This window comes from Silurus aristotelis (genome assembly GCF_946808225.1).
Source record: "Silurus aristotelis genome assembly, chromosome: 15".
NCBI lineage: Eukaryota > Metazoa > Chordata > Actinopteri > Siluriformes > Siluridae > Silurus > Silurus aristotelis.
Genome location: NC_139588.1, coordinates 17,626,275 through 17,648,682, shown reverse-complemented (window position 1 = coordinate 17,648,682; position 22,408 = coordinate 17,626,275). Strand labels below are relative to the sequence as shown.

The following is a 22,408-nucleotide window of genomic DNA, read 5'->3' as shown; positions in this document are numbered from 1 at the left end:
GTTTAACAAAAGTACCTGAATAATTTTTTATTTAGTGATTAGTTGGAATAGCTGATTGATAAAGCATGTGAAGAAGTGTATTGATTTTGCAGGAGGACCAGCAAACATCGAACGGGACCGAGCGGGTGAACAATGACACGCTTCACACACTTCTCACCCTGCTGGCCAAAGTGGACAACAGCAGGCAGCGAGCGAACTCAGTGTTCCAGTGGCTCATTCATCCTGTTACAGCCAAGACCTTCTTCAGGTACAGCTTTATATTCACATTTATGGCAGTAAGCAGATGCTCTTACCCAGAGCGACTTATAGCTGAGAAGTTGAGGGTTAAGGGCCTTGCTCAAGGGCCCCAGCAGTGCCATCTTGGTGACCTTCTGATCCAGAGTCTAATGCCATACCCACTAATTATCTCCCAAGCTTTCCTTTACACACAAGCTCCATGCGTTGTTGTCTGCTCATTATATACAAACTGTAGACATCATTAAAATAAGACCTAAACAGCACACATTTAGACAAAACCTCAAACATGGCTCTCTTGAATCCTCTTTGCACTGGTAAAAATGGCGTCGCAAAAGGACGAATGTCAAACTAACGCATAATTTCTCTCGCTCTCTATAGGGACACTTGGGAGAAGAAGCCCCTTCTGATCAGACGCCAGAATCCACACTACTATGAGGGTCTTTTCTCGACAGCAGAGTTTGACCGCATTTTGAGAAATGTAATTTCTTCTGCTTATTGATCAAACTAATAAATTCAGTATGACTGTTGCATTATTTCCTGACGACATGCAGCGTTCTGTCTTCAAGAATCAAAGCACTTCATCTCCCTGCATCACACCCGGTCTGTTGTTGATAATCCATTGAAACTGCACGGTTTTAGTTGTGTCTATGCAAACGGTGGTCGAAAGCTGCCAGAAGCCGAAGCGCTGACGAAACGGCGGTTTTCTGTTCGTGTAATGATCCCGTGTTCATTTGCAGGACGATGTGCAGTACGGAGTGAATCTAGATGTGACGAGCTTCACCAATGGCAAGAGAGAGACACACAATCCGCCAGGGAGAGCACTGCCCTACTCAGTGTGGGATTTCTATGAGGTACAAAATGGTTCTGACTAGGTTTGGCAAATTTCAGGACAGGAAAATTTCCATGGGGATTAACAGATATTAATAGGAATAAATTGGGAAGTTACAAAATTGCTGGTTAGCGTATAACAGAACTTAAATTTAGTTGGAAAAAATCTCGAATTTTGGTTAAAACCACCAGAGTCGATGCGATTTCAATTGAATTTCTTCCCCCTGCACATTCATCAATCACATGCACACAGGGCCACTGAGGCCACGCCCCCTACCTGCACTGTACATTTCTCCATCACATAACACATCAGTTCTTGAATCCTGCACTCAAAATAATGAAAAAAATTTAAATCTTACATAAATATTACGCACTCATTATTTATTTACAACTTTCTCCGAATTTCTAATGAAATCCCATAAATTCCTGTAAATCCCCATTAATTCCTGGTACTTTTCCAACTTGAAATATTTCCCAAATTCCCCCAGATGAAGTTCAAAGTTTACGGAAATTTTCCAGAAATTTGTATTAATTACAAACTCCAGTTTCGAACGTATTTTTATTTCGGTCGTCATAACGACTCTATAAACGATGATACGTATTTGTGTTTGCTCTCAGAGCGGCTGCTCGCTGCGAATGCTGAACCCTCAGGCTTTCTCCTCGACTGTGTGGAACGTTCTGTCCATCCTGCAGGAGAAATTTGGCAGCATGGCAGGAGCCAACGTGTAAGCACAGACTCGGAATCTGAGTACACTACTAAAAACGACTTCACTAGTCTGACTTTCATTCAGCGAATCTTTAGTACTGAGAATGAATTCTGTAAAACCTGAGACTGCTTTACGTTTCATCTGTGTGAAAAATCCTCCTATGTGGCTGATTTCGGTCAATAAAACGGATTCCAAATTAGCGAGTAATCAAATAGTCGTTTGTATCCTTTGAGTATGAAAATAATATTGTTTCTAGTGAACTCTGATAGTCTGGGACTTTGGGGATATCAGTATTTTGTTGTTGGTTTTTTTAATGCATTTAGGTACTTAACACCAGCTGGAACTCAGGGATTCGCGCCGCATTATGATGATATCGAAGCGTTTATTGTGCAGCTGGAAGGGAAAAAGCACTGGAGAGTGTATAACCCACGGTGAGCCGCCAGTTACCTTTCAGTTAAACATTTTCTTTATATAGACAAACGTTTTTGGACACCTGACCTATTCCACATTTATTTCCCATTTGCTGTTATAATAATTTCCAGTCAGGTTGTGATGTAGGGTGAGGCCTGGGGTGTGTTCAGCATTCCTATTCATCCCTATTCATATGGATGTCAGATCTCCGTCGCAGGCCAGTTAAGATCTTCCAGCTAAACCCATCTAGAGCATATCTTCATGACGCTTGCATTGTACAAGGAGGCATCGTCATGCTGAGATGGGTTTTGGTCTCCTAGTTTAAGTGAAGGGAAATTTGAATGCTGCCACTTCCAAAGACAATCTTATACAATTGTGTGCCTTAAGGTTTGTGGTAAGAGATCCACATATATTAAAGTCAGGTGTCCCAATACTTTTGTCCAGATAGTGTGATCTCTTTTTAGCGTTGTACACTAATGTGGGTACTTTACATTTCTCTAGGTCTAAAGATGAAGTGTTATCACTCGTGTCAAGCCGTAAGTCATTCTCATTTTGTCAGCGTCAGTAGCGATGGCGAAATTTGCCTGATTTTGATTCACAAGACAGCACCGTTCTTTACTATTCCTCATCTCCTACAGCTAATTACAGTCAGACCGAGATTGGTAATCCCATAATGGACGTGGTTCTGGAGCCGGGTGATTTGCTGTACTTTCCCCGTGGGTTTATTCACCAGGGCAACTGCCTCCCGGACGCCCACTCGCTACACATCACCATTTCCTCCTACCAAAAGAACAGCTGGGGAAATCTGTTGCTGAAGGTACCTCCTGTTACGTTTATGCATAAATGTTTTTAGTGCCTGTGTTTTAAGTTTTAACTTCCTTAATCGATCCTCAGGTGATGCCAGCAGCTTTGGAAATTGCGATAGAGGAGGATGTGGAGTTCCGAAAAGGTCTTCCTCTTGATTACCTCACCTACATGGGAGTGCAGAACTCTGACAAGGTGTCGTCTTTATTTTACTCTACATTTATGCAACTACAAAAAATAAAAGAAAGTTGGGTGAAACGTGAATAAAACAGGATTTGCAAATCTCATAATCCCATACATATTAAATATGTAAACTGTGGAATTGTAGCATCCCCACTTTGTTTAACAACTTTCTGTATATGTCTGGGTGAACTGAAGTGAGAACAGTTGCTTGAGTTTTGGGTAGAAAAATTTTCAATTCTTGGCTGATAAAGGATTCTATCTGCTCAACAGTCCTGGGTATTCTTTGTTGTATTTTTCATTTCTTGATGCATCAAATGTTTTCAGTTGGCGGAAGGGCCGGATCAGTATGCATTTTAGCTTTGTTTTGCTGAAATATGCAAGGCCTTCTTTGAAAAAGTCATCTGGATGAAAGCATATGTTGCTCTGAAGCCTGTGTATGTCATTAAGCATTGATGGTGCCTTTTCAGATGTGCAAGCTGCCCATTCCAAAGTCATTAATGTACCCTTATACCATGAGCGAAACAGGCTTTCGAATGGAGTGCTTATAACAACCTGGATAGTCCCTCTACTGTTTCGTCTGCACGACGCAGTGTCCATGGTCTCCAAAAAGAATTTTTCTAAAACCTGTTCACATATAGCTTCATCTTTGCACGATGGAGCTTTCACCTGCATTTGCGGATGGCACGGTAAACTGTGTTTACAGACAGTGATTTCTGGAGATGTTTTTGAGTCCATGCAGTTATCTCCATTACAGAATCATGCCTGTTTTCATAGCAGTGCGATCTGAGGGCCCAAAGATCCCAAGCATCCATTATAAAAATTTTTACTTTTGTGCACAGTGATTATCTGAATCTTTTGAGGATATTATGTACTGTAGATGATTAGATATTCAAAGCCTTTGCAAGGACCAATATTTAGAAGATATATATTCAGCAATATTCAGACACTGGTGCTTCATAAAACAACAAATGAACACAAGATAAAACACAAAACCAGACTGGGACACTACATAAAGTGGCAACATTTAGTGGAAACATCACAAGACCGTGAGACAGAAGACACAGTGTCATATATAAACAGTAATTATTTAGCAGCAATATGTGCATAAAATGTCAATGAACTAGTTTTCATTGTGTGTTTGTGTGTGAGAACAGGAAGATCCACGCAGAGACAGATTTTTGTCCCACATAGACGGTTTAATGAAAAAGTTGGTGTCCTTTGCTCCGGTGGACGCTGCTGTGGATCAGAAAGCACGCGAGTTTATGCACGACTGCCTGCCACCCGTGCTTACGCCAGGTAACTGCTGTGCCCTTCAACTTTCAATTAAATTTTAATCCTTTCTTTAATAGTAGAATAATAGCTCAGATTCCATGTGGAGTAAAGTTCAACCAAGTCAGAGGCTTAAACTAGTGTATTAGGAGTAGAGGGTTTTTTTTATGCTTAGCAGGATGAGAATTTTCAAATTAGTTTTAAAACATTTTATATTTTCCTCAAATATATTCAGATTTATTTAAAATGAAACACTGGCAAATGATCAAATGATTTTTTTTGTTTTACATATGTGATAATTTCATTATTCATACATGTCAGAAATGCGAGTGTGTGATGTCTAACGTGATTAATAACAGATGTGTGTGTGGGTGTGTGCAGCCGAGGAAGCAAGCAGCGTGTATGGAGCTCCTGTTCGATTCGAGGATGGAGAGGCAGTGAATTTGAACACGTACATGAAGCCTCAAACCAAAATAAAACTTATGCGTGCCGGAATTGCTAGGTGCGTTCTCCGAAATGAGTGATTATCCTCATATATGGTCATTTTTACACGTATTTTACACTATATGCAGTTTATATGTATATATTTTTTGGGCCGCAGCTATAGATTATTTGAGTAATCGCCTTTTCTACCGATTATTCCATCAATTAATCGACTAATCGGATAAGAAGTAATTTTGCTTTGTTAAAGAGCAGAGAAAATAAGACGGGTCTCTTAAAATGAACAAGTAGTTTGTTTCCTTTTTAAAAAAACATTTACATTTTTATTGCTGAAATTGCATACAACAATAGCTGTGAAAGCTTCTTATTTCGGCTGCTCCCATTAGGGGTCGCCACACTGCCTCTTTCAAACCAACTACCTGCATGTCTTCCCTCACCACATCCATCAACCTCCTGCTTGGCCTTCCTTTGTTCCTCCTTCCTGGCGGCTCCATCCTCAATCCTGTCCATTGTCAACACTCCCACGAAAAAACCTCAACATACCTCCAGCTCCACCTCCTGTCTTTTACTCAGTGCCACTGTCTCTAAACCATACAGCAGGTCTCACCTCAGACCTATAAACTTTCCCTTTCACTCTTGCAGATACTCTTCTATCACACATCACTCCTATCACTCTTCTCCACCCACTCCACCCTGCCTTCACTCTTTTCTTCACTTCTCTAATACACTCTCCATTACATACATGTCCTGTGCCACCCTCACATACGTCTCTAACACACCTGACTTCCTCGTACAACACCACAACTCCTCTCTCTGCACCCTGTCAGTATAAATCCTTTTCTCCTAAGTGTTTTCTTTTAATTTCTAATTCAGCTCCTCATATGCCTTTTCCTCTGCTTTTGCCACATCCCCCTGTCTACGTTTCTCATCACTCTGTCGATCCAATTCTGTTTTGCCAACCTCTTTCTCCTTTTGCTTTTCTGCACTTCCTCATTCCACCACCATGTTTCTTTGTCTTCCTTTTTATTTCCAGATGTCACACCAAGTACCTTTCTAGCTGTCTATGTTTGTATGTATGTGTGTGTGTGTGTGTGTGTGTGTGTGTGTGTGTGTGTGTGTGTGTGTGTGTGTGTGTGTGTGTGTGTGTGTGTGTATGGTTATGAATTTTTAAAACTCTTTGGTCTGTGCTACTGTACACAGACTATGCAGTGACGGTGAGGCTGTTTATCTTTATTACACCACTGAAAACTCCAGAGTTTATCACAAAGAGGAGGCCAAGAGCATGGAGATAAATGAAGAGGTATGAGCTGTAAAGTGTGTATGAGCATGCATGCACTGGGTGTCCACCACCTAAGGGTTTTTGGACATTTTGAACAAGATGTTTTCTTCATTGTTGCTTTAACCAGTTTGCATTTGTCCTCTGCAGCTCACAGATGCTGTGGAGTTCCTAATCCACTCGTACCCAAAGTTTGTCACAATCTCAAGTTTACCCTGTGACTCCGATGAAGACAAGGTAAAACATATCCCCGATAGCAAATTTGTCCCCACCTGCATATCGCATGTGTTGTCTACATTGTGTCCTGGTAATATTTTAACCAAGCTCCAGATGTTCAAATACTCGATATACAAATAATTTAAATACATTTTAAACAACAAAATGTATGTGTTTGAGATTGCATGACAACCTTTTTTAATAATTTGGACTACTGGTCCGTAGGTCATGAGTTCAAATCCCACCAAAATGCAAGGCCCTTAACCCTCATATAACTTCTCCGTTATATAAATAAGACCATTGTAAGGGTTTCTGCCAAAAACCAGTTAAAAATAATAAAATGAATCTAAACAAAACGGTAAGGTTTCTTGATACGTATACATTTCCAATTCAATTCATTTGTATAACACTTATTAATTGTCCATTATTCACAGAAATAAATAATTACAAATGTATCCAGAGGTGAAAAGTAACAAATCACACTTACTGAAGTATTATCACATTTGAAGTATTGTACTTGACTGCATTTTAAATCATTTGTTACTAAGCAAAGTAAGTATGAATAAATAAACATTACGCCACGAAAACGAAAAAATAAACACGCTAAACTCACAAGAAAGAAAGATGGAGACAGACAAGTCAGTGATGCAGACCCAGCTGAAAGCAAAATGCCATTGATTTGAAAGTTGTTCAATGTGTGTGCTCACTGTCTGAATCCTGAATCTGCATTTGCAATTTCTCTCGTTATCAAAAATGACTTTTTTTTTATGCTGTGAAAGTGCATAACTCATCAATTCATCGACTGTAGTTTTTTGTTGTTGTTTGTTTGTTATTGCACTTTACTTTGTAATGGGGTTTATTCAGTTTTACATTTGTATCCCGTTGTCCTTTTTTAACTACACTAGAATCCCCCACCCCTGCGGTTTTAACCTTTTAAATGAGCTACTCTTTACTTGTATATTTTTGGACTGGTAACTATACTTTGAAGTAAAATCTTGATGTAGCAGTACTTTTAGATAAGTGGAATATTTTATTTCTCTTTCCACCTCTGAATATATCTGATAATTCACTTTATGGCTGTAATGTGCTGATACTGTGTTTTGCCAGTGGATTTTTTTTATCCAGTTTCCTTTTTTTTTAGGATAAAAAAAAAAAATTAAATCATATTTTGACGTTCCTAGTGTCAGTGTTTTAAATGTGTGATGGATGGATCTATTAACAGTGTGGAACCCAAGTCCGTGTCAGCCATGTTCTTGTCCTGATCAACAGTGTGACTCTTGTTCTGCAGGTGTCCTTGGCAGAGATGCTGTTTGCGAAAGGACTGATCAGCACATCTGAACCTTTGACATCAAAGTGAACAGTTCAGCTTTTCACCATAACTGCCCAAAACAAATCTTTAGTTTTTTTTCCACTTTTTTCTTTGATTTGGGGATAACTGACTTTCTGATATCTACACCTTCGCAATAAACGATTTAACTTCAGAAGGCTTTTGTGACTTGTTTTTGAAAATGTTTTGTTCAACCGAGATCTACATTTCTATACACTGACCAGGTATAACATTATGAGCGGTGAGTCAATAACACTGATAATCTCTTTATCATGGCACCTGGTACTGGGTGGGATATTACTGGGCAGCAAGTAGAAAGGAAAACTGGGCAAGCTGAAGGATTTGAGTGAGTTTGATGAGGGCCAGATTGTGATGTCTAGACAACTGGGTCAGAGCATCTTCAAAACTGTGGAGCGAAGGCTGGCCTGTGTGGTCCGATCCAACAGACGAGGTACTGTAGCTAGAACCGCTGAAGTTGTTAATGCTCGATGGGTCAGGACTGTTTTGGTAGCAAAAAGGGGACCAACGCAATATTAGGCAGGTGGTCCTAATGTTATTCCTGATGGGAGTATCAGTATATTCTGAGATAGATTAAAATGTGCAGCTGTTTACATCTGTATGGAAAACGTGTTAGACGGTACGTGTGAACCAGAATTGATGGATAATATAGTGATTATGCTAAATATTGTATTAGTTATGTAGAAACATGGAAGTTATTATTCCAATGCTTTTACACACAGAGGTTCACATTTGTGTAGAATTGACTCAGCTCAGAATGTATGTGGAGTAAACGGGCGTGTAGTACCAGGGTCTGAGCTGACCTGATTCATATCAACCTTGAGCCACTAATAAAGTCTGAACAACAGCAAAAGAAAAAACAGACACTTTTTTTTTATATATTTGTATATTTTACATCACAAATTATATTGAAAAGTCATTTACAGCTTTGAGGATGTCAGAGGAAATTGAGAGCGCAGGAAATCCAATAAATACAACAAGGACAATTTCACTTCCAGGTGTATTCCTCACCAGGCTTCAGTTCCCTGTGAGGAAAGAGCATTGTGTGGGTTTAGTCAGCATGTCATTACACATTGCGATGGTAATCCAAACACAATGAGAAATATATTGATGTTGTTCTACACTGAAATGCAATCACTGCCCAATGCCCTCACCCTGGACTGTACGTCTGTACTCTTAATAAGGTGTAAATGAATACTAGTCATCTTGACTAATGCAATGCAACACTGCCTGTATGAAACTCACCTGCTATACAATGCACTCTTGTTCCTGAATGCTGTCAGCTTCTGGTCATTCCACCTGTCCAGGTAAATGCCCATGACGAAGCCCAGTGGGACCAGGACGTTCACCCAGTGCTCCCGTACCATCGCTGCAAAATTCACCATGATGCCTGGAACAACAGTTGTACTCAGTGTTCACGTTATATATCAGATCTCAAGATCACAGATTAAAGTGATTGTTTTGGAGGTGCATGTCTTGTTACACTTTTCAAATGTAGTGCAATGGATTCTGAACAGGTCATTCATAGGTGTAATGAATTTATTCATTATTATTTTTTTTACAGGCCCTGTAGTAAAATTAGATAAGGGAGATTCGAAAGTGCAAAAACTCTAATCTAACTAAACGTCTCAGGTATTGTAGCTCGTCTCTGATGGGATGTCTGAGTTTTTTAGCCAAACATGGTTCTGTGCTTTAAAAAAAATTTCTATAACATGAACAAAGTAATCTTGAAAGACATAGAAACAAGGCAGTGTTTTACTCACATTTCGAATTTTGATTGGTCACATATGCGACCATACAAAACACTGAAATGCTTGGAAAAAAAAAGTATAACTCCAAATGTAGTTCTCTACTGATGGAAAGGTGAAAAATATAGAAACCGTCAAATTCAAACTATATACAGGTACACGCATTATATGAACAAAAGAATCAGGACTTTTTCAGCCATATGTGGTTTGGCCTTAACATGTTCTCACAAAGTATCAGGGGCACACCATTGTATTGTTTGAATGCAGGAGTATTACATTTCTCCTTAAACTAAGAGACCCAAACCTGTTCCAGCATGACAATGCCCCTGAGCACAAAGCCAGCTCCATGAAGATATACATTGCATGGGTATGTAAGTTTAGACCTCAACCCTATTGAGCACATTAGGGTTGAATGTGAACGTTGTTTGGACCCCAGGGCACATCACCTCACCTACATCAGTACCTGACTTTAACCTTGTTGCTGAATGGGCATCTTCGCAGAAGACTGGAGGATATTATAACAGCAAACGGGGGGCTAAATGTGGAATGGGATGTTCAAAAGGCACACACTAAAGCATCCACTACCTTTTTAATATGCAGTGTTCTTTTCTTGAGAGTTTGGCTGGTGGATTCAGGGTCCAAATGTGGACTAATTATTACAGCCGGTAAAACCAGCAACTCTATTACATGTATGTAAACTTCTTGAATGATTGACTGCTTCTCACAGCAGTAGTGACCCCTGAGGTGTTACACATATGAACTGAGATCAGTGTAGAGATGAGACACTGCAGAATATCACTCAGTGACTGTATATAAGAAATGTTTTGCACATGTTTCACAGTCATTATCTCTAACAGATTATTCCTTTTCTCTATATCATGATGCCTATCCATCAGCCAGCTCTTATTCAGATGATAATGATGATGATGATGTGTATTAGAGCAAGGAAAAGTTGTAAACGTATGTTGTGGGTATTAACCAGGAGACAGGGGTGTAATTAATCTAGCTACTGTTGTCTGAGATCTCCAACAAAATTATTCATATCCATTTATACTAAGGGGAAAATTTCCAAAAGATAATACTATATATATATAAAATATAGAAGTAGTCAATAAATTACTGGGGGAAAAGCCAGAAGTGACACACAGGTCCAAACGATTCGTTAGTTAGCAAACAACTTGGCTAATTCTACTAACATCCTAAAAATCCAACTAGAGCTGCTTTATTTTGCGCATAAATTCAAACATATAATCTAAAACACCGATAAAAAGTTTTAACAAATAATACCAAATAAATGTAATCGTTTATACAATTATATTAAATATTTTACTGACCGTTGCTTAGCCTAGCTGTCTGGTATCAGGCTGCTCCAGCGGAGGTCATAGGACCATACCAACTGTGCAATGATTTTTTTTAAACTATATTTATTAATACTAGTTTTAAAGGGCCTTTGTACAAGTTACACCTAAATTAAACCAAATAATCATAACTTTCGTACTTTACAGCTAATTTAAACGCTCTGTAGTTAGTACATAATGTATTGTATTCTCTAAAAATATAATGGTACATGCCAGTTAACGCCGATGTATAGCGGCAACTGCATAAAGGCATAGTTCCAAACAACAACCTACTACCCACACATGCGCACTATTAAGGGTATAAAGGACACCAACTTTCCCTCTCTATGTAGTGCACTATATGTCTACGACGGAGCGAGTTAGGATTCAGCCACAAAATGGCTGAAGCCAAGGAAAGTGTGAGCCGTGTGGCTCAAATAAATGTGAATAAACAATGACGTTGGTCACGTTTGCAAACATTTGTGAGGACGCGCGTTTATTCGAAATCACTACGTTATATTTAGCAGACTGTCCGGTATGCTGAGATTCACGAATATGGTTTAAAAGTAATGTTTCAGTGCAGTTAGCTGGTATGCTAGCTTTGTTAGCTACCCTTAGCTACACAATGCAGTGGTCAGTTAGGTCTGGTTTTAAACTAAATGTACAGCTAATGAGTAAATGTTAAAGGTTTTTGGGTCAGTTGGTAAAATATTTTGTTCTTTTGGGAAGTTTGGTTTTATTTAACAAGAAATACTGAATAATTGTGCATAACTTTATACATTGTATCTATATGAGCTGTCCGTTCGTGTGTGTGTGTGTATTATATATATATATATATATATATATATATATATATATATATATATATATATATATAATACACACACACACACACACACACACACACTTGTGCTTTGGTGGTAGTCAAAAGCAATTGCAGTTTGTGTGTAGAGTTAGTGATCATGTACCAGGTGCACTGAAAAGGGTTTATCATTTGATCACTAACACTAAATAGATTTTTTGTTTTGTATTTGAGAAAAGTGTGCTCTCCTTGTTTTAGGTGTGAGAGACCTCCGTGCTGAGGATGACGTCCATCATCAAGTTTACAGCTGTGTCCGGGGTGCAGGAGGAATCTGCTCTCTGCTACCTGTTACAGGTGGATGAGTTTCGCTTCCTGCTGGACTGTGGTTGGGACGAGAGCTTCTCCATGGACATCATCGATGCTATGAAAAGGTACGTAAATAAAAAGTACTCTTATTTGAAATGATTTGCCGTGCAGTGCCTTTTGATCTTGACCAGTCTTTGCGGAGTCCTAGTGTTTGTATAGGGGTTCCTCTGGGTTCTCTGGTTTTCTCCTATGTAGTTCTAGTATTTATTTAATAGGGGAAAACCTTCAACAAACAGATGCTCTTAGTCTGGAAAAAACTAAAGCGCTAGGGTCTTTCTTTTCCTCCTCACTTACCCTTTTAAATAATTTAAAAGGGAAATCGTGCATAATAGGTAGTGCACAGAGTGAAGCTGCTCTCAAAGTTACAGAATGCAATGCAGCTTTATGACAACACACTGTGCACCTACAGTAGTACGGCGAAATAAACAGGAACGTTGAAGTGTTGCAGCCCGATCCGTTTAAGCAGAAAGTACAGATGAGGACGTGAGGGAGGTAGACAGATTATTTGTCTAATGTGCTGCAGCATCACTGTATTTAAAAAAATGAAGCAATATCTAACGAAGCATTCGACTTACCATGGATGTGTGAAATCTGAGCTTTAGAATGCTATTATTTTTTAACTGTATGTGTTCAAATTAGGGAAACAAAGATGCTTCCATGCTGAACCTATGAACGAGGAGATCTTAGTTTCCATTGAGGGGTAATTTCAGGTTTAGGATCTATAGCAAAAAGCATAAATCCTCACGGGTGTCCCTATTAGCAGGTAATCGAATGGCATTGTGGGTAATGTCTTAAACCACTAAGAAAAATCAATCATCATGAATAAATGAATGAACCAGGTTTTAAATTTATTTCTGCTGTTTCAGATATGTCCATCAGGTCGATGCGGTGCTCCTGTCACACCCAGATCCACTTCATCTCGGCGCTTTGCCCTACGCTGTTGGCAAGCTGGGTCTCAATTGCGCCATATATGCCACCATCCCCGTGTACAAGATGGGCCAGATGTTCATGTACGACCTCTATCAGGTATGAACATGGAACCATGTGTCAGCAAAGCTTAAGCAGAAAATACGCATAAAAACATTGCTATGATCTGATCTAACGCCTGTTTTTCAGTCACGTCACAACACGGAGAACTTCGGCTTGTTCACGCTGGACGATGTGGATTCCGCTTTTGACAAGATCCAGCAGTTAAAATATTCGCAGATTGTTAATCTGAAAGGTAAAGGGGTCAGATGAGCATCTGAATGGGGTTCGCTAACATAAACTAGAGCAAGCAAAAGCAATGCAGAACTACATTTTGTAGCTATGACCCTCGAATTAAAAAGTTCCGTTTGAGAAAAATATTATGTATGTATGTTGCAAACACAAATACACACATACTGATTGTGTTATTTACCTTTTTACTTTGCCGGTTTATTGCATTTAAAATGCTGTATTTTACAAATCTATGCTGTAACTTGTAACAGATATAAAGGGTCCTTGATATCGACATGAAAATAACTACTTTTGTTTGTGGTCGAATTAATAAAAGAAAACTAAATGTTTGTTTTCTCTTAACAGGTAAAGGACATGGTTTGTCCATCACTCCTCTCCCTGCGGGACATATGCTCGGTGGGACCATTTGGAAGATCGTAAAGGATGGAGAAGAGGAGATTATTTATGCTGTAGATTTTAACCACAAAAGAGAAATGTAAGTAGATACCAGTAATGAACAGTTAATAATCTCATCAATGGTGAAACTGTAATAAATGGTTATTTAGTGTCACCTAAATGAGGTTTGGGTTCGAATCTGGTTGCTATGGAGGTTAATTTCTCATTTTGTGTCAGAAAATCTTTCCTCACCACTGGCTCACTCATTTGAGAGAAACATATAGGGGCACATTTGTGGATTTAATGTTTAATCTTATTCATTTTCTCTCCAAAGCTGCTTCGTGATAGTGTTAATTGTGAAAAGTTCCATACAAATTCAATTGAATTGAATGTAGTAAAAAAAGTGTACAGTATTTTTTCTGCACAGTATTACATGGTTTTATATTTTGAAATAATCTGTTTTTCGTTGATTTTGCAGTCACCTGAATGGTTGTTCTCTTGAGGCGGTCAGTCGTCCCTCTCTGCTCATCACTGACTCGTTCAATGTCACATACATTCAGCCTCGCAGGAAACAGCGTGACGAGCAGCTCCTGAGTAAGTCCTCGTATCTCAAGATGACAATTTCAACTTGATTATTCCAACAAATTCGATGTCCAAAAACAATAATAAATAAATGCCCATATCTTTTAACCGATCATATTGAGATATATGCAAATATATACTCGTAAAAAGTCTTTTATGTTGGGTTTAATGCAGTTCAGCTCGAAGTCAGGGTTTTTTCTTTTTTTCTTTTTTTTTTTTTTTTTTAATGGCTCAGCACCACACTCTTATATTCTCCCCCTTCTAGCCAACATCATGGAAACGCTGCGTAATGACGGCAATGTGCTGATCGCAGTAGACACTGCAGGCCGTGTGCTAGAGCTTGCTCAGCTGCTGGATCAGATCTGGAGAACGAAGGACGCAGGATTGGGCGTCTACTCTCTTGCCTTACTCAACAATGTCAGCTACAATGTGGTGGAGTTCTCCAAGTCTCAGGTAATCAATTACATGAGATATTAGGAAGAATTCAAGTGTAGAAGATAAGGGGTACGATGTGGGTGGATCCACAAGACAGTATTTACTGGTTTAGGACTGTAGCAATCCAGTATTCTACCCATTATTCCAACGATTAATATATATATATATATATATATATATATATATATATATATATATATATATATATATATATACAAAATCATATATAAAAATATATTTCAGATTACTAATCATATAGAAGCCTGTTTTTGGCACATAAAAAGGTTTGGCTAATTCCAACTTTTTCCCTGCAATTCCGAGTTTATTTCTTGTAATTCTGACTTTATTCCTCACAATTACGACTTTTCTTTCAATTGCGACTTAAACATCCGACATTTCTAGTGCATCCACTAGAACCATCCAACTTTGAAGCTGTTGGTGTATGAACGAGGCTCCTCTGCTTCATCTGTTTTGTTCTCTCCAGGGATCGGAGAATGTGTTTGATACCATGCGATTTTATTGATTGTAGCCCATTTTCATTTTCAATGTGGCACTACAGACTGGGTGAGGCTGCTTGATTGGCAAAAAAAATCGGGATTCTCGGATTTGCGAGAAAAATAGTCGGAATTGCGAGGAAAAAAAACAAATCAGATTTGAGTTGAGAGAAAAAAAATAACTTTTTTTTTTTATATATGTGGGGGGTTCGATATGAATCTCCTTTTCACCCCTCGCTGTTTTCTCTCCGTTCCTCCCAGTGGTCATTTTAATGAGTCTAATGAGAAATATGGGCTTCTCTAATTGTTGGTAAATTACACCTGTCCTGTGTTTTCTATCTTCCCCAGGTGGAATGGATGAGTGACAAGCTGATGCGATGCTTCGAGGACAAGCGCAACAACCCGTTCCAGTTCCGCCACCTGTCTTTGTGCCACAGTTTAGCAGATTTGGCACGAGTGCCAAGTCCCAAAGTGGTGCTGTGCAGCCAGCCTGATCTGGAGTCCGGGTTCTCACGTGAGCTTTTCATCCAGTGGTGCCAGGACTCGAAAAACTCCATTATCTTAACGTACCGCACTACACCGGGCACATTGGCACGCTACCTTATAGACCATCCTGGAGAGAAGCTGATAGATTTAGAGGTAAACTTTCTACAGATATGTAGTAATATAATGTTTAGCGGTGCAATCTTTTGAGGTTTAAAGTTTGTCTTTTTAGTCTCCGTCTCATATGTTTTGCTGAGAGCATCTGCTGGAAAAGAAAACACCTTCCGAATACCTGATTTCAGAGGAGACGCATATTTTGGAGCATTGTGACACAATGAGCTTTTCATACACTTTCCCTTAAGTGAGACTACTACAGATACCATAACAAATTACAATAACGTATCAGTTTCTGTAACCATTATATGGAAATCGTGTGTTACTTAGGGGTGTAACGGTATTTGTACAGAAATCATTCTGTGCAGGGCTTTCGTTTCGGTGCACACGTGTACTGAATGCAATACTTTTTACGTGCGGAAAATATTTAGCGTCTAAGTTCCCACAGGGACCTATTAAGTGGTGGAGCGCAAGCTTGTTTAGTCTCTGCCATAACAAATGAACAAGGCTATACAAAAGAAACTAGAGGAAATACAAGTTGTAGTGCGAATAAATACTAAATTTGTAGTGCGATGTAAAGCTCAGATTTTGTTTTTCACATGTGCACAATCGGGTCTCGCATATGGGTTTTCCTCTAGTCGATGCCAATGCCGATATTTAGAAATAAGGGCAGCCCATGGCCTATACATGATGCCGATTTTTGTAATGTTTTTGGCTGATTTTTTTTTTTCTCCTTTTATCTCATAAAATCTGACAGTTTATTAATAAGAAGTGATACAGAAAATTGCTTAGATTTAAAGATTTTTGAACAGCACAACAATACAGTTTCAAAAAAGTTATTTGCATTCGCTCTCATCAGATCTCCCAAAGTAGCACCATATGAAATATATAAGGCAAGATTAAGAATGAATGATGGGAACTTAAACCCTGGGACACACTGAGCTGACTTTCGAGCATGTTTGGATGCCGAACACACACTACTGCCACCTTTTGGTATGGAAGAGTTGTGTTATCTCAGGCAAACGCAGAACGTACATACGATTTGATGTGTCAGATGCACCTGCCTAATAATCAGCCTAAATTGCAGCACAATCAGCAGATTCCAATTAATTAAAAATGCCAAAAACAAAACCAAAAAAAAAAAAACGCAGATTAATCGTTCGACCTCTAGTTAAGTGATATGGATTTTTTTTAGCGTTTGCTTCAAGGATTTCTTATAAAAGGAGAAAATTCTGACAATTCCACATATCACAGGATATCACAGGATTTGAATGAAATGAAGGATGCTAGGAGGCAAAATTACTTCTGATAGAAATGTAAATTATTTTGTGTAACATTTGCTTTATATCAATTCATCTGCTCACCCCAGGTTTAGATGCCACTGGCTGTTGATTTTCATTTATTTCCTTTTTGTTTTGAAACCAGATAAGAAAAAGGATCAAGTTGGAAGGCAAAGAGCTCGAGGAGTATTTGGAGAAGGAAAAAATCAAGAAAGAAACCGCAAAAAAACTGGAGCAAGCGAAAGAGTGAGTTACCCAGCTATAAATCAGATTATCATCAGGTTATTAGGCTTCATTAGGCTGTATCGGTCACCAAGTCAAGATCGTAAACCGTAAGCACTTTCTGACTGCTCAGGGTGGACGTTGACTCCAGCGACGAGAGTGACATGGACGATGATCTGGAGCAGCCTGCTGCAGTGAAGACCAAACATCATGATCTGATGATGAAGGGTGAAGGAGGACGGAAGGGAAGCTTTTTCAAACAGGCTAAGAAGTCGTACCCGATGTTCCCTTCTCATGAGGAGAGGATTAAGTGGGATGAGTACGGAGAGATCATAAGGTCAGATGTCTCTTAATAATCTTTATGTCGATGTGTGTGTGTGTGTGTGTGTGTGTCTGTGTGTGTGTGTCTGTGTGTGTATCTGGTGAAGAACACGTTTCATTGCTATGTTCATGTCATCCCTTTCCAGATCTGAGGAGTTCCTTGTTCCTGAGCTGCAGGCCACAGAGGAGGAGAAGAGCAAGCTGGAGTCAGGCTTGGCTAACGGAGATGAGCCCATGGAGCAGGACCTTTCTGACGTTCCTACTAAGTGCATAAGTATCAAAGAGACCCTAGAAATCAGGTTAGCACCCGTTTCTGGCTTGTTGTTGTTTTTTTTTGTTTTTTTTTAAGAAAAACTGCTTCTGGTGGTGCTAGAAAACTTTAACTAACTTGAGTTATTCAAAATGCAGCTTTGGTTTAGGGGTTCCTGCAAAGTCCCCCATCTCTTTATTCTTCAGTGTCATTTCAAGAGTCCACTGTCAGAATTTTCTGTTGTTTGCTTAGGTGATTCTAACTCGGTATAAGTAATGGCACACAGCACAAAGATTCATTGCGTCAACGTCACTATCAAGTAAACAGGACTGTATCTAATATTATTCAGTTGAAAAAAAAAATAAAAATTTCTTTTGGTCATAATATAGAAAGCTGATCAGGCGTAACATTATGACCACCTGCCTTATATTGTGTTGGTCCCCCTTTTGCCCCCACACCCACCCACTGCAAATTACACAACTGTAAATTGGATGGTTTATTCAAATGCTGAACAAAAAGCATATTTTTCATTAAACAAAATTGAAATGTGCAATGATTTTACCTGATGGACAGCAGCAATAAAAATGAAAATAAGAAGTAACCAGACAATACAAAAAGTAAGACATGTAAAATAATAATAAATACTTGTTTTAAGGACTTGTAGGCATATAATGACATCAAAGCATTTCAGTCTCCTTGTAGGAATAGTCTTATTGGTTTTCAAGTCTTATTGGAAAATAATCCCAATTCTTCCAAGTGCAATATCTTCCCCACTTCCCTCGCCCACATCTTAAAAGTGGGGACTGCATGAGCTTTCTACATCTGTAGGATGTCTTTTTGCCAGTATCATACAGAATGAGATGACCTGTGTTTGATATCTATTACAAAAAGCTCTCTTTGCTTCCAATAGTCCAACATAAGGTTTAGGATGCAGATTAATAGAGTATGCATCAGAAAGAAATTTAAATATACATTGCCAGAATGGCTCAATTTTACTACATGACCATATGGAATGAAATAAGGTGCCTACTGAGGTTTTACACTTATTACAGTTTGAAGAAATCATTGTATATATTTTATGAAGTTTAGATTAGCAATAATGAAGTCTATGAATTACCTTAAACATACCTTAAAGTGATTTAGATGATGCCTTGCATTCACAGAACATGTACATTTCTTAAGCATTCATCCCATCTATTGTCATTATTGTTAAAACCCATTTCTTCTTCCCAACCATGCTTTATTTTATTTGTACTGTTGTCCACCTTATCTAAATCAATAGCCACTTTTAATAGATACTGACCAATGCAGAACACCCCACAAGAGCTGCAGTTTTGGAGATGCTCTGACCCAGTCGTCTAGACATCACAATTCAGCTCTTGTCAAACTCACTCAAGTCCTTACGCTCGCCAATTTTCCCTGCTTCTAACACATCAACTTTGAGTACAAAATGTTCAATTGCTGCCTAAATATATTCTACCCACTTACAGGTGCCATGATGAAGAAATAATCAGTGTACTTGACTCGCTCATAGTGTTATAAAGTCCTAATGTTATGCCTGATCAGAGTATACTCTTGTGAAACACTCATTTCAATAAGATGTTCATGCTTCTATCCACAGATCTCGAGTCACTTACATAGACTATGAGGGCCGTTCAGATGGTGACTCCATTAAGAAGATTATAAACCAGATGAAGCCTCGGCAGCTGGTTATTGTTCACGGACCTCCAGAATCTAGTCAGGACTTGGCCGAGTCCTGCAAAGCCTTTAGTGGTAAAGATATCAAAGTGTATACACCCAAACTGCAGGAGACTGTGGACGCCACCAGCGAAACACACATTTACCAGGTAACCAGGAGATAATGTATGAATGAACCTGAACAGAGAATTTGGCTCCAGATTAATTCAATCTGTATATTTTAATGTATTAAAAACTACATTAGATTATTTTAATGACTGACTGAATAGGAACAACTGTATAATCGGCACACTCAGCAGCACACTGGGTATAAAGGACTAAATGTGATTATTGACTATCTGTCTGAATCAGTTTGGGATTTTTTAAATATTTATATTAAAAAAATATATATAATATATATAATATATATATATATTCAAACTGTATTTCCTGGGCCTTCATGAGTTTTATTTTCCTGCAGGTGAGGCTGAAGGACTCTTTAGTCAGCTCTCTGCAGTTCTGCAAGGCCAAAGACACAGAACTGGCATGGATTGATGGTGTGCTCGACATGCGCGTAGTCAAGGTGGACACGGGTGTGCTGCCGGAGGACGGAGACCCCAGGGACGACACAGAGAACGGAGAGATCACCATGGATGTCACCTCCGACCTCATGACTGAGCCCAGCACCGTGGCAACGCAGCGAGCCATGAAGACACTGTTCGGAGAGGACGTGAAGGAGATCTCTGAAGAGAGTGACGTCATTCCTACGTTGGAGCCGCTCCCCGTGACTGAGGTGAGTGAAGAGAGCATGCAGTGTGTTGGTGTTTAAGAAACTGCTTCCTTTTCAGACCCAGGACAGATTTCTGCATCACTAAGCGTGGATTTGTGCATGTGTGTTCTCAGGCTCCAGGTCACCAGGCTGTGTTCATTAACGAGCCAAGGCTTTCTGACTTCAAGCAGGTTCTGCTGCGTGAGGGAATCCAGGCCGAGTTTGTGGGCGGAGTGCTTGTCTGTAATAACATGGTGGCTGTGCGCAGGGTAAGACTCAACTCCTCTGCCTCCTCCTTCCTCAATATCAGCACTCAAATGCTCAGCTGAACTTCTTACATCGAGGGTTTAACCCCCTGGTGTTTTCATCCACTTTAGTCTTGTCGTTTACAATTCAAGGAGGATACATCAGAGTTTGCATTAATGAAATAGACCTTGCTGATATTTAACTTTAAATTTTTTTTTCTTTGTCTGTTTTTTTTTCTTCTAATCGTCTGCATTGTTTTTACTTTCATTAATTTCTCTCTCTCCCTTTTACTGCATTTCTTGTCCATTCCCTTTTTTTTTTTTTTGCTCTTTCTTGCTGTTTTGTTTTTGTCTTTTTGTGTTCACACACTCGTTCTCTTTTTCTTTGTCGTCTCTGTATTACTCTCTCATCTGTCAATTCTCTTGTCGTCTCATGTTTTGCTTATCCTTTCTCTCTTTCACACAGACAGAAGCAGGCCGGATCGGGCTGGAGGGCTGCATGTGCGAGGATTACTTCAGAATTCGGGAGCTGCTGTATCAGCAGTATGCCGTGGTGTAACGTCCCTCCTCAGCTCTGATCTGCCCTACTGGGACCATCATGTCCTAATTCTTTATTTTTGTAGTTTTATTTTCGCCTTTATTTTTTTTTGTTTACCTGCTTTGTGTGACTGATGATCTTACTGAATAAATCTCAGTATGAGATATGAGAGTTTCTGAGATCTGTCTTGAACTCAGAACATGATGTTGAAAGCGTTTCGGAAAAAAATGATTGTGGAGGAATTATTCGGGTTTTTTTTTTATCTTTGGTTGTGTAATGATAAACTTTTTTTTTTTTTAATGAAAGGTGTTTTGTGTGTATATATTTTTTTCCCTACAAAAAAAAAAAAAAAATAGATTTACCGTGTGTGTGTGTGTGTGTGTGTGTGTGTGTGTGTGTGTGTGTGTGTGTGTGTGTGTGTGTGTGTGTGTGTGTGTGTGTGTGTGTGTGTGTGTGTGTGTGTGTGTGTGTGTGTGTGTGTGTGTGTGTGTGTGTGTGTGTGTGTGTGTGTGTGTGTGTGTGTGTGTGTGCTGAATTAACTCTTAGATTGCATCCAAGCACCAGATGGAGCCATTTCTCCAATGTCATTTTCTGATTATAAATCAGTTTTCATTTTAGAAACCTCATATATATATATATATTTATTTATTTATTTAAAACTACGCTGTCACATGAGTTCAGAACACACAGATGCAGACTTACAGGACGCACTCACGTATCATGTGTTTTAATTTTATTGTTCATTCGCACATAATTTTTCAAATAATGAATGGATTAATGAACACCTAATGATTTTTTGTAATATCCATCACCCCCAGTGAGCTACATGCTTCATTAGGGTTATTTATTTATTTTTTTACAAGCCACAATTTTGCCTCCTAAAACAGCATAGATTTAGATAACGCCTTGTCTTTCCGGCTTCCTGTTCCAGAGCCACCGAAATATGTTTGACGCGTGATCCAGGCTTTCATTTACATAATTGATTGGGACAGCCAGAAATTGTCCATCAGCTAATCCTCTAAATCTTCATAATGCAGACTGCAGAGCTAAACTGTAGGCTCAAAATGGAGATCCAACTAGAGAAATCATGGACGTTGAGGTCACACCTGCTAACACAGGTATGTATATCAGCCATATTACCCTTGTGACCATGGCAGACTGCAGTATTGATTTGCAATCATTGGTCACAGCTAATTTTATTAATCACACTTGTTAATACAGTTGCCTCATACCTATGGCCCATGGGTCCACCACCAGGAGTGAAGTAGCAGCAAAATACCTAACATAACCTCAGTGCATCTTTATTCAGTACTTGAGTTACACATATCTCGGTGTAGGCAAAAGCAACAAACCAAACTGCTAATGTTTGCCAAGCCGGACTTTTAGGTCTTCTGATAATGGACAAAAAGTATGGTTAGCCATTAAACTCAAAGTA

The 22,408-nt window shown here is 39.1% G+C and overlaps 3 protein-coding genes across 7 annotated transcripts in view; 2 read left to right on the top strand and 1 right to left on the bottom strand.

Moving 5' to 3' along the window:
• Positions 1–7,856, top strand: part of riox1 (ribosomal oxygenase 1) — a 10,168-nt gene extending 2,312 nt beyond the window's left edge. For 2 of the 3 annotated variants that reach the window (XM_083562300.1, XM_083562301.1), the window contains exons 3-15: positions 93–247; positions 616–715; positions 975–1,088; positions 1,684–1,790; positions 2,096–2,203; positions 2,685–2,719; positions 2,822–3,000; positions 3,078–3,182; positions 4,325–4,466; positions 4,821–4,941; positions 6,081–6,180; positions 6,307–6,393; positions 7,661–7,856. In XM_083562300.1, coding sequence (XP_083418426.1) covers positions 93–247; positions 616–715; positions 975–1,088; positions 1,684–1,790; positions 2,096–2,203; positions 2,685–2,719; positions 2,822–3,000; positions 3,078–3,182; positions 4,325–4,466; positions 4,821–4,941; positions 6,081–6,180; positions 6,307–6,393; positions 7,661–7,729 — 1,422 coding nt within the window. In that variant the 3' untranslated portion in view covers positions 7,730–7,856. The remainder of the gene's footprint in view (positions 1–92; positions 248–615; positions 716–974; positions 1,089–1,683; positions 1,791–2,095; positions 2,204–2,684; positions 2,720–2,821; positions 3,001–3,077; positions 3,183–4,324; positions 4,467–4,820; positions 4,942–6,080; positions 6,181–6,306; positions 6,394–7,660) is intronic. The other variant, XM_083562302.1, reaches the window with a different exon arrangement.
• An 89-nt stretch (positions 7,857–7,945) lies between these two features.
• Positions 7,946–10,960, bottom strand: ndufb1 (NADH:ubiquinone oxidoreductase subunit B1). Its single transcript, XM_083562365.1, has 3 exons — positions 10,800–10,960; positions 8,963–9,107; positions 7,946–8,742 (listed from the first exon to the last, which is right to left on the bottom strand). Exons 2-3 carry the CDS (start codon positions 9,100–9,102, stop codon positions 8,706–8,708), a joined length of 177 nt encoding a protein of 58 aa, XP_083418491.1. The 5' UTR covers positions 9,103–9,107; positions 10,800–10,960; the 3' UTR covers positions 7,946–8,705.
• A 196-nt stretch (positions 10,961–11,156) lies between these two features.
• On the top strand, positions 11,157–21,278 carry cpsf2 (cleavage and polyadenylation specific factor 2). 3 transcript variants are annotated; one of them, XM_083562269.1, is made up of 15 exons: positions 11,157–11,221; positions 11,863–12,035; positions 12,837–12,996; positions 13,087–13,192; positions 13,534–13,663; positions 14,042–14,157; positions 14,411–14,598; positions 15,423–15,713; positions 17,097–17,197; positions 17,307–17,510; positions 17,641–17,793; positions 19,366–19,591; positions 19,903–20,214; positions 20,325–20,459; positions 20,902–21,278. In XM_083562269.1, the coding sequence occupies exons 2-15, from the start codon at positions 11,887–11,889 to the stop codon at positions 20,992–20,994; spliced, it is 2,364 nt and encodes a 787-aa protein (XP_083418395.1). In that variant the 5' UTR covers positions 11,157–11,221; positions 11,863–11,886; the 3' UTR covers positions 20,995–21,278. The 3 variants fall into 3 exon arrangements, with proteins under 3 accessions (XP_083418395.1, XP_083418393.1, XP_083418394.1); XM_083562267.1 differs by having other exon boundaries at positions 11,159–11,337; XM_083562268.1 differs by having other exon boundaries at positions 11,167–11,284.
• The last annotated feature ends 1,130 nt before the right edge of the window (positions 21,279–22,408 follow it).